Source organism: Bos grunniens, chromosome 25, assembly GCF_055505025.1.
Source record: "Bos grunniens cultivar Pamir isolate PY7600 chromosome 25, Bosgru_T2T1.0, whole genome shotgun sequence".
Classification (NCBI taxonomy): Eukaryota; Metazoa; Chordata; class Mammalia; order Artiodactyla; family Bovidae; genus Bos; species Bos grunniens.
Genome location: NC_141189.1, coordinates 17497373 through 17509421, shown reverse-complemented (window position 1 = coordinate 17509421; position 12049 = coordinate 17497373). Strand labels below are relative to the sequence as shown.

The window sequence follows — 12049 nt, the reverse complement described above, 5'->3', positions numbered from 1 at the left end:
TCTGAACCTTTGGCTTTTTCCTCCCTGTATCCCAAATCCTAAATGTGCTCTCCTAGCCCGTGCAAATGAAGAGTGCTTTGATAAAGTGACCCGGGGGGGTGCATTGGGGTTGGTAAATACGGCCCATCCTATTAATGTTTTGAAAGGAGATATATGACTTGCTAATTTGCAGATGACACTAATTTTAGAAGTTTTGCAAATATCAGCAGTGATGAATAGGAAAGGAGCTGAGAGAGTTGAAACATGGGAGAGAAATAACAAAATTAATTTCCATTTATATAAATACTAATTGATACACCAGAGGAAAATGAATATGGAACATGGATATTAGCTCAAAGAGGAGAGTAATCGCTTTCGCAGCAACCCTAGATTAGATGGTATCTGAGTGCATCTCAGAGCCGACTCATCAGAAAAGACCCTGATTCAGGAGAAGGAGGCAGCAGAGGATGAGATGGTTAGGGAGCATCACTGACTCAGTGGGCATGAATCTGAACAAACACCGGGAGATAGTGAAGGACAGGGGAGCCTGGCGTGCTGCAGTCCGTGGAGTTGCAGAGTCGGGTACGACTTAGCAGTGGAACGACAGCAGTGCCTCTTGCCAGGCAAACAAAGTCAGGGCGGCTTGGGAGAGTCCGGGCACTGCCTCTTGTTTCGAGAGGGAGGTGGCCTTTCTCCCTCACAGGGAGCCCCCTGATCTAAGTCGGCTCCCTGCTGCCCTCCGGGCCTTCTCCATCTAAGGAATGTGGTGCCCGCAGCCGCTCTGCCCCTTGGGTCAGGAACGTTTTCTCTTTCCCTCAATTCCATCCAGGCCATTGAGAGTCCTGGCACTGCTGTCTGTCAGTCTGTCCACCTTGTCCCGGCCACAGGGATCACAACAGCGTCCTCCCTGGCCTCCTTATGGAGTCCAGCCCCAGTGAGCTTTCCAAGACACTGGTCAGATCGTGGCACCTCTCTGCTCCCAGATCTAAGCCTCCCCATTGAAGAGAAGAAAATCCAGACCTCCTGATGTGATCTAGCCCCCCACCTGCCCTTCTGATCTCATTTTCCTCCACCTTCTCCCTCGGTCACTTAGTTCCAACCACAAATCAAATGTGTTCCCATCCCAGGGCCTTTACCGTTTCTGTCCTCTCAGCCTAGAATGTTCTTCCAGAAATGCTACAGGATGGCGGCCTCCTTCTCATCACCCAGGTCTCAGTTTGAACGTCACCTCCTCCGAGAGGTCCTCCGTGACTACCCCCCCCACCCCTGCCTAGTCACTCCCTATCCCATCCCATCCACTTTTTTCCATGGTATTCATTGCTCTGTGGAACTATCCAATTTATTTTTGTTGTTGTTGTTGTTATGTGTTCATTGTCTGTCTTCACTGCAATAGAAGCTCTTAGAGAGATTTTGCTGTGTATTGATATTTAGCCCTGAATCTCCAGTGCCAAGAACAGGGCTTGGTTCCGTTGCTGTACAGACCCCATAGACTGCAGCACGCCAGGCTTCCCTGTCCATCACCAACGCCAGGAGCTTGCTCACACTTAGGTCCATTGAGCTGGTGATGCCAGCCAACCATCTCATCCTCTGTTGTCCCCTTCTCATCCTGCCTTCAATCCTTCCCAGCATCGGGGTCTTTTCCAAGGAGTCAGTTTTTCGCATCAGGTGGCCAGAGTATTGGAGCTTCAGATTCAGCATCTGTCCTTCCAATGAATATTCATGAAAACCCCATGAACAGTATGCAAAGCACTTGTTACATTAGTGGCAATAAATATTTGTTTACCATTGGCTGTGATTTTGGTGAAACTCAAACGATTGTATTTTGATTCGTTTACCTCCAGGTATCTACTAAACATGTACTCTTCAATCAATCATTTTTTTTTTAAAGCCTTAAATGACCATCTGTTTTCAGATACTGTTCTAGGATCTGGGAATAAAACAGTGAACAGAGTGTCAACAGAGTTCCTGCCCTCAGGGAGCTTCCATCTAAGTGGGAAAGACTGATGAAAATAAATAAGCAAAATAATAAGCAAATCAATGAAAATAAAGAAGCAAATCAATGTAGAACATCTCGTTGGATGACAGAAAATAAAGCAGAATAAGAGTTTTGAGAGAGATGGGGAGGGTGCTATTTGAGCTCAGATGATTAGGCAGGGCCTCTCTGAGGAGATGACAATTGAACAATGAATATTCATTGGAAGGACTGATGCTGAAGCTGAAGCTCCAGTCCTTTGGCCACCTGATTCAAAGAGCTGAGTGATAGAAAAAGACCCCGATGCTGGGAAAGATGGAGGGCAGGAAGAGAAGGGGGCAACAGAGGATGAAACGGTTGGATGGCATCACCGACTCAATGGACATGAGTTTGAACAAACTCCAGGAGATAGTGAAAGACAGGGAAACCTTGTGTGCTGCAGTTCATGGGTCACAAAGAGTCGGGCATGACTTGGCAACTGAACAACAGCAGCAAAGGGTTTTGAGAGAGATGGGGGAGGGAGCTATTTGAGTTCAGGCGGTTAGGCAGGGCCCCTGGGCTTCCCTGGTGGCTCAGATGGTAGAGAATGTGCCTCCCCTGCAGGAGACCAGACTCCATCCCTGGGTCAGGAAGACCCCCTGGAGAAGGCAATGGCTACCCGCTCTAGTATTCCTGCCTGGAGAATTCCATGAAGAAAGGAAACTGGCAGCCTACAGTCCTGTGGCATCACAAAGAGTCGGATGCAACTAACACTTTCTCTTTCTCTGAGGAGATAATTGAACATGAATGTATCAGTTAGCTTCTGCTGCTAAACAAACCAGCCCCCAATTTAGTGGCCTAACATAATCACCATTAATCATGATTCATCATACTTCAATAGTGTGGTTGGGCGTTTCTTCACATCCGAGCGTAGCTGACCTCTGTGGGGCCTGCTCTTGTGTCTGCTCAGCTGGCAGATGCACTGGCAGCCGAACAACCTAGGATGTCTTCAATTACACAGCCAGCAATTAGGAGGCTGGCCCGGCTCTTTCCCGTGGCAAGACTCCCAAGTGTAGAAAGATGGGCCAGAGCTCCCTGCACACGCACTTTACAGCCTCTGCTGGTTTCACTCACTTTTGCTTCTGTTCCATTGGCCAAAGCAAATCACATTGCCCAGACTCAGAGAGTGGAGAAATAGACTCCGCTTCTGTATGAGAGAAGCAGCAAGATCACGTGACACAGAGGCAAGGACTCAGAGGGAGGCATCTGTGGCTGTATTGCAGGCTACTGATGCTGTGAAAGGCTGTGATGCATCCAGAACCACTCTGGTCACCCATCTGTTTCATCTGCCCCCAAGATGCTCAGAGCTACCTTGGCATCATGAAGAGCAGAGGGATCTGAGGCCGAGTTATGAAACGTATGTTGGAAATGACAAGAGAGGAAGCCGTATTCCAGGGTGGTTTTCTGCTTTGGCCTCACTTCCTGGCCACACAGATATCTTCAACCTCCCTGAGCTTCTGCCTCCTCCTCTGAGCTGAAGTGTGTGGAATGCCATGAATCCAGGCTTCCTTCTTCCAGTGCTACGGTGCTGGCATTCTGTAACAGTTGCAACAAGTGTGACTCTTCGGAACACAGCCACCCAGAAGAGCTCTAAAGTAGGCCCCCAATTCTCCAAGGGTAGAAGAGGTCACTGGACTTGGGCCTGCTGACGGGAGACCATTAGGGAAGAGAAGTTCCAGCCAGATATCAGACAGAGATTCATTCACTTTGAGCTTTCTGGGCAAATGAATGACTCACCTGGGAAGTTTTACCTTGGGACCACAGAAATTCACTCCTAAATGCTCCCTGATGATCCAATGGTTAAGAATCCGCCCTGCAATGCAGGAAACTTGGGTTTGATCCCACATGCCATGGAACAGTTAAGCCCACATGCCACAGCTAGAGTTTGTGCACTGCAATGAAAGATCCCGCATGATTCAATGAAGATCCTGCATGCTCCAACCAAGACCCGACGCAGCCAAATAAATAAATATGCTTTTTAAGAAATGCTCCCTGATGGAGCAGGGGTGGAACAAGGGCAAAAGAATGGGGGTGTCACTTTGGATCACTTCCTTTCCCTTGAATCCACGTGAATCCTCGTGATAGTGGCCAATTTGCATAAAGTATGCATTTCTGACCTTGTGGCTTACTGGTGCAGCCACCTCCATGTAGTTAGTTATTTAATCTTTCCACCTGTACTGGGCTCCTACTATGTGGCAGGTACTGTGCCTGGCTCTGGGGGCACCATGATCTAACAAAACTGATGGGATTTCTGCCCTCAAGGAGCTCACCATCTGACAGGCCAGATGGAAATTTACCAAAGAGTCCCAAGCTCACCATGGTGATCAGGGCACAGAAGGGGACATTCACAGTGGCATGCCGGCTGAGAATGGAGGCTTGATGTGGTCAGAGAAGTTGGGAGGGCTTACCTGAGGAAGTAAGCTGGGATCTGAGGGATGGGCACAAGTTAGCCTAGGCCGTGTGAGTTCAGGAGTGAGGAAACGGCATGTGCAAAGGCCCTGTGGTGAGAGACAGCATTGTGAACGTGAGGGATGGAAAGGCCATCAGGGTGGCCCCAGGGATCCTGGGCACAAGATGAGATTAAAGAAGTAGACAGAATCCAGATGGCAGGGATGCTGGTTGAGCAGCATGGGAAGCTATGCTAGGGTGCTAATCATGGGGTGGGCAACGTGACTGATGAGTGGAGAAAGGACCTAAGGCTGTGTGCGGGGCTAACCCACACAGGTCCATTCATCCTGCAGACATTTCTTGAGTATCAGCAGTGACCCAGGCCCAAGGGCTACTGAGAAGAAAGGCAGAGCCTACCCTGAAGGCCCTTTCATTCAAGTCTGAGTTTTCCAGCTGGTAGAATACGGAGTCTGAAATCAGTTCTCTTGCCACCTCCGTCTTAGGTTGTCTTTGTTCAATCGCTCAGTCGTGTCCAGTGCTTTGCAACCCCATGGACTACAGCACGCCAGGCTTCCCTGTCCCTCACTATCTCCCGGAGCTGACTCAAACTCATGTCCATGAGTCAGTGATGCCATCCAGCCATCTCATCCTCTGTCGTTCACTTCTCTTCTCACCTTCAATCTTTCCCAGCATCAGGGTCTTCTCCAGTGAGTCAGCTCTTCACATCAGGTGGCCAGAGTATTGGAGCTTCAGCATCAGTCCTTTCAGTGAATATTCAGAGTTGATTTCCTTTAGGATTGGGTACCTCCTGCAGAATCTCTGGTGCTCACTGGACACTTCTCTTCCTGCTGCAGGCCTGCAACTGAATTTTACCTCCTCCTGGGGTGACCTACACTACCTGGGGCTCACCGGCCTGGAGGTGGTGGGCCAGGATGGCCAGGCACTGCCCATCAACCCGCACCAGATCTCTGCCTCCCCCAGAGACTTAAATGACCTCCCTGAGTACACAGATGACTCCCGGACCCTGGACAAGTGAGTGTCTGTAAGAAGCACAAGGTTCATGACAGCAGGGGCTGGGGGACCTGATGTGTGTTGTAACTTTCAGACTTAACCATCAACTGGCATCCCCTGGTATCTCCTATTCCACCTTCGTCCAGCCACCCCAAGGTCTGGGGTCTGCCCATTTTATAGTCAAGGGAAACTGAGGCCCAGGAAAGGGCCACACAGCTGGAAGAGGTAGACAGGATTAGAAGCCAGGCTCTCCTGTTTCCAGACCCAGCTGGGCTTTGTGTTTCCTCCATGGTGCTTGAAGTCCCTGGTGGCTCCGACAGTAAAGAATATGCCTGCAATGCAGGAGGTGCAGGAGATGTGGGTTCAATCCCTCAGCTGGGAAGATCCCCTGGAGAGGGGAGTGGCTATCCACTCCAGTATTCTTGCCTGGAAAATCCCATGGGCAGAGGCGCCTGGTTGGGTACAGTCCGTGGAGTCACAAAGAATGTTTGTGACTTTCACTTTACACTTTCATGGTGCTTAGCATGGGGCCCCAAACACAGTAACTGCTTGGTAAGCCTTTGGCTCTGTGTTTAGGCATGAGGGACCCAACCTCTTGGGGGCTGAAAACTTTCCCCTCCCTGAGGCTGGAGATGATGGCTGAAGCTGCACTTTCCTCTGCATTTGTCCAATTTCATAAGCCCAGGTTGAGTCAAGTCAGTAAGAGGACAAGCCTGGACACAGCATTGATCCACAGCGTTCAGGCACCCCTGAACCAGGACAGCTGTCAGGCTTGGGGCCTGCCTGCAGGTGTGAACAAGAAGAGTCTAGGGGAGCCAGAGGGATGAGAATTCAAATCCTGTCTCTGCCCCTTGCCAGCTAGTTTCTTAACTTCTCCAGTTATAATAATCATAATAATAACTGAAATTATAATTGCCATTTTGGGAGCACTTATTAAATGCCAGACACTGGGCTGTGCTAAGCAGGTTATAGATATTCATTCATCTAAATCTCAAACAGCCCTAAGAGGCCCCCACTCTATAGATGGAGAAACTGAGGTACAGAGAGGTACCTCAAAGGTCACCCACATTAGCTGAGTGGCAGAGTCATGATTTGAACACAGGCTCGAGGAAGACCAACACCTGTGCATTTAACCACAAAGTTATACTGTCTTCCCCTGCCTCAGTTTCCTTATCAGTAGAATGGGACAGTAATCTGGCTATTGGGCAGAAGGGGGGTTGCCACGTCACCACTGCACCCACTGCCTGGCCCAGAGTGTGTGGGATCAGTGGTGGCCTCCTACCTGCCTTCCTCCAAGGTGCTCCTTAACCGGGGCCATCGCGGCTGCTGCATTGCCCAATCAGGCCATCTTGGTGAGTCACACTCTCACAAACTTAGACTGGGAGCCTGTGGTCCCTGCTGCCAATTGTAAAAGTGATCTGCTCATAGCTGGCCTGGCCTCACTTGTTCATCCACACCCACCCAGTTCCTTCCCCTCTGCCCAGACTATGTTGCAGCAAATCCCAGGTCTGAAAGTATTTCATCTCTGGGTGTGTATCGCTAAACAATAAGGACTTAAACCTGATCCAAGTATCATTATTCCACCTAAATGATTAACAGTCCTTCCTTTAAATTTGGAGAAGGAAATGGCAACCCACTCCAGCATTCTTGTCTAGAGAATCCCACGGACAGAGGATGCTGGTGGGGTCACAAAGAGTAGGACATGACTGAGTGACTGAGCACTCTTTTAAATGACTAGATATCTAGCATATTTCTATTTCCCTCATCATCTTTTTTCCCCCTTTTATATCAATTTGTTCCTTGAATTGACATCAGATATGGTCTATACATTGTGATTGCTTACTGTGTCTCTTTAAAAATTGTTTTTTATAATTCCCTGGCGGTCCAGTGGTTAGGAGTCTGTATTTCCACTGCTGGGGGCCTGGGTTTGATTCCTAGTTGATAGGGAACTAAAATCCTGCAAGCTGAGTGCCATAGGGAAAAAACAAATTTTTTATTTTTAAAATTTATTAAAAAATACTATTGACATATAGTTGATTTACAGTATTGTGTTAGTTTCTGGTATATGGCAAAGTGATCCAGATATGTATACATATATATGTAAATATACGCATATGCATATGTGCTGTGCTAAGTCATTTCTTGTCTGACTGCATGACTATGGACTGTAGCCCACCAGGCTCCTCTGTCCATGGGATTCTCCAGGCAAGAACACTGGAGTGGGTTGCCAGCCCTCCTCCAGGGGATCTTCCTGACCCAGGGATCAAAGCCACGTCTTTTATGTCTCCTGCATTGGCAGGCAGACTGTTTACCACTCGCGCCACCTGGGATGCCTGTATAAGTATATACATATATGCATATGCACACACATATATGCATATGTATATGTATAAATTTATGCATATATGGGCTTCCTTGGTGGCTCACATGATAAAGAATCTGCCTGCAATGCAGGAGACCTGGGTTTGATCCCGGGTTGGGAAGATCCCCTGGAGAAGGGAATGGCTACCCACCCCAGTATTCTTGTCTAGAGAATTCCATGGACAGAGGAGACTGGTGGGCTGTAGTCCATGGGGTCTCAAAGGGTCGGACACAACTGAAAAACTAACACACACATATGCATGTATTTGCGTATAAAATATATATATATGTATATTCACATTCTGTTTTACACTCTTTTCTGTTAGAGGCTATTAAACAAAATATTGAGTAGAGTTCCCTGTACTATACAGTAGGTCCTTGTTGGTTATCTATTTTATATGTAGTAGGAAAGGGCAACCGGCTCCAGTGTTCTTGCCTGGAGAATCCCAGGGACGGGGGAGCCTGGTGGGCTGCCGTCTATGGGGTCACACAGAGTTGGACACGACTGAAGTCATCAGCAGTGTGTATATGTTAATCCCAAACTCCTCATTTATTTCTCCCCTGCCTCTTTCCTCTTTGGTAACCGTAAGTTTGTTTTCTATGACTGTGAGTCTATTTCTATGTGTTAATAAGTCCTTTGATGGTTGATAGATCACCTAAACCTCTCATAATCTCTGGGTTCCCTTCCATCTTTTTTCACTTTTTGCTTATAAATGATCTGTAGAAGAAACCAGGGTTTTTGCTCTGTTGAGTCTGGATTTTACTAGATCAGTAAAATCCAGATTACTGGATTTTAAAATTTAAATATTACTGGATTTAAAATCCAGTATTTAAATATTACTGGATTAATATTATACTATATTATACCATATTATAGTATCATATGCATAATACAATATATAATATATTATATAATATATTATATTAATTATATATTATATAATATATTAATATATTATGTATAATAATTATATTAATATATAAAATATTATTGTATCATATATAATAATTATATTAATATATTATATAATATACTATAATAGTATAGTATGGTATTATGTTATATATATTATATGTATTAATTATTATATATAATAATATAATATAATATATATATAACATAATATATCATATATAGTATATATGCTGCTAAGTCGCTTCAGTCGTGTCTGACTCTGTGCAACCCCATAGACGGAAGCCCACCAGGCTCCCCCATCCCTGGATTCTCCAGGCAAGAACGCTGGAGTGGGTTGCCATTTCCTTCTCCAATGCATGAAAGTGAAAAGGGAAAGGGAAGTTGCTGTCCGACTCCCAGTGACCCCATGGACTGCAGCCCACCAGGCTCCTCTGTCCATGGGATTGTCCAGGCAATAGTACTGGAGTGGGGTGCCATTGCCTTTTCCATATTATATATTAGTTATATATATTATTATAATTATATATTATTATAATAATTATATGTATTTATTATATATAGTATATACTATACTATACTATTCTATTATACTAACATTATACTAATTATAAAATATTACTGGATTAATTAATATTTAAAATATTACTGGATTTAAAATCCAGATTACTGCATGGGTAAAATCCAGATTTTACTGCATCACTGTAGTATTGTTTAACTTGTTCCTCAAGCTCCTGTATTTCTTGTAAACTGTTCACTAGATCATATTGAGATTTGGCCATTAGGGAAGACGTAGCTATCAGGTCATGTATGTTAGTGCACATTTCCTTCGGACTCGTGGGACATCTGGTTGTCAGGCTTTTTGTGATGCTGTTAGCCAACATTTGGAGGTTAGATCTACTGCTCTTTTAGGGGTTGTGGCATGGTGATAGACTGATCCTATCATTCTTTTTGTTTGTTTTTGTCAGTAAAGGGAAAATTTGCCTCAATTACTTGGTTACTTTGAGGTACAGTTCAAACAGGAAAGACAGTTTGATGCTTGATTCTTTCCCTTTATTTCTTCAGTTTTCAAAAGAGCAAAATTGTTTCTCTAGAATCCTTTAAAACAGTTTGTTTGCTTTTGACTACCGTAAACTCATGGATTTAAATCTCCTGTGTCTGAAAGGTTTCAATCTACTGCAGTTTTTATCCTATGGATGCTCAAATTGATCCCTCTTTGGACACTGGGGGCTCCCGAATCCTTCTGTAAAACAGTCTCTCATAGCTGCCTTCCTTTCTGATATGACAAGAAATCCCAGATTCCTCTTGTACGTGTATTATCCCCGGTATGGGATCAGCCATTTCTCCTAGAAGCCCAGGTTCCTTCTAGTGGGAAATGGTATTTAGAGACCATAGTGTAGCCACTAGGGATGCTCATTGTTACTGGGTCAGTCCTTGTTTCTAGGCTTTTTTGTGGACAGAGCTAGGAAGTACCATTTCTATATTCTTGAGAGTGTCCGTTAGGGAATTCCCTTCACTGTCAGCTCTAAGCACTTCAGCAGGTCTCTCTACACTCAGAACTGGGCAGTAGTTCTTTGGAAGTGGCCCCATTTCTAGGACAGGGAGGTAATTGCTTTTGGAAGGAAACAGAAGGTTCTCTAGTGGTAGACCTCAGCCAGCTTAATTCCACAAACACCCCAGGGTTAAACTGCTGAATTTTCTCAGTTCTAAGATGCCAGCAGTTGTAAGACATACCATCCATCAATTTAATAACAACCTTTTAGAGGAAAAAAAAGAAACATTACCTTCTTGGATGAACACTTTGCTTGTAAGATTTATTCCAAGTTCAAAACTTTAAAATGTTAAAAGGAAAAGCAAAGTTTATCTTAAAATCTAGGAGGGACTTACGTGGCAGTCCAGTGGTTCACCTTCCAGTCTAGGAGGTATGAGTTCGATCCCTGGTTGGGGATCTAAGAGCCCACATGCCTCTCAACTAAAAAACCAAAATGTAAAACAAGCAATAGTGTAACAAATTCAATAAAAACTTAAAACAATTAATAATAATAAATTAGATCTAGGAAACATGGCAGCAGCCTGAGGCCCTACCAGGGGCCTCAAAGCTTCAAAGTCACCTGGAAAATGGGACAGCGCGGGGATGGGGGCCACCCAAGAGGCTGAGAGGTGGGTTCCTATCTCCAGGGCCAGGCCTCTCAGTGGAAGAGAGACCAGGGCTGGGGTCAGGGCTGAGGTGTGCTGGACAGAATCGGAAGGATGAGGCAGGAGAACCAGAAACTGGCCTGGGTGGAAGTGCAGTATGGGCCAGCTGGCGAGCTCTCTTAGAACATGATGGGGCTTCCCCAGTGGCTCAGTGGTAGAGAACCCACCTGCCAATGCAGGGGACACAGGTTAGATCCCTGGTCCGGAAAGATCCCACATACCAAGGAGGAGCTAAGTCGGTGTGCCACGGCTACTAAGCCTGTGCTCTGGAGCCCAGGAGCTGCAACTAGCAAGCCCACAAGCCACAATTACTGAAGCCTGCACCTCTTCGAGCCTGTGCTCTGCAACAAGAGAAGGCACCACAGTGAGAATCCCGCCCGCTGCAACTGGAGAGTAGCCCCCGCTCTCCGCAACTAGAGAAAAGCCCGCATAGCAACGGAGACTCAGCACAGCCGAAAAGAAAATTAATTTTTAAAAAAAGAACGTGAGGGTGCTGGGGATCCCGCCCAGTGGTGGGCAGGCTGCCCTGGGCCACCCAGGCTGAGTGACCACAGGCCAGACCACCTCCCTCCAGAGGCACCTGCCCCTTCTCGTACTTGTCCCACGGCGGGAGCTCCCAAGTTCTCCCTGGTGCTTTAGTATCTTTCTCCTCCAGCACAAGGAAGAAGGAATAGAGTTCTTTCCAAATGTACCATACAGTCAATACAGTATTTTACAGAAAGCTGGGGAAATAGAAATTGTCACTTCCCATCCCCTCTGACAGAAACATATTTTTCATTTTTGGTCATCTCTCTTGGTCCTTGGCCTCATTTTACAACATTAAAGCCAGTGCTCCTGCCATCCCACAGCCTGCCCTTTCACTTTATCCTTTTCCCATCATCCTCGTGATGATCATCTTCACTACTGTTTGATGTACTGAACGTTTCCCTCTTTTGAGATCTTTCAGGGTTGGTTTGTTTGTTGCTAATGTAAGTAATATCTAGGTACAGATGGCTTTCTGACATGCTGAATAAACTTTTCTTAGGAGGAAAAATTCTAGAAGTGGGACCACTGGGTTAAAGAGTCCTGAAAAATAATACATGCCCCACCCCCATCCTTTTTTAAAACCTTGATGATCGCTTCACTGTACCTTTAACAGCATCTAAGTGTTAGTCGCTCGGTCGTTTCCAACTCTTTGCGACCCGGTGGCC

General features: G+C 46.0%; 1 protein-coding gene across 13 annotated transcripts in view; it reads left to right on the top strand.

Annotated features, from left to right (window-relative positions):
- Positions 1 to 12049, top strand: part of KATNIP (katanin interacting protein) — a 229795-nt gene that overhangs the window by 204289 nt on the left and 13457 nt on the right. For all 13 annotated transcript variants that reach the window (XM_086375203.1, XM_086375198.1, XM_086375204.1 and 10 more), the window contains one exon: positions 5233 to 5410. In XM_086375203.1, the coding sequence (XP_086231329.1) occupies positions 5233 to 5410 (178 nt within the window). The remainder of the gene's footprint in view (positions 1 to 5232; positions 5411 to 12049) is intronic.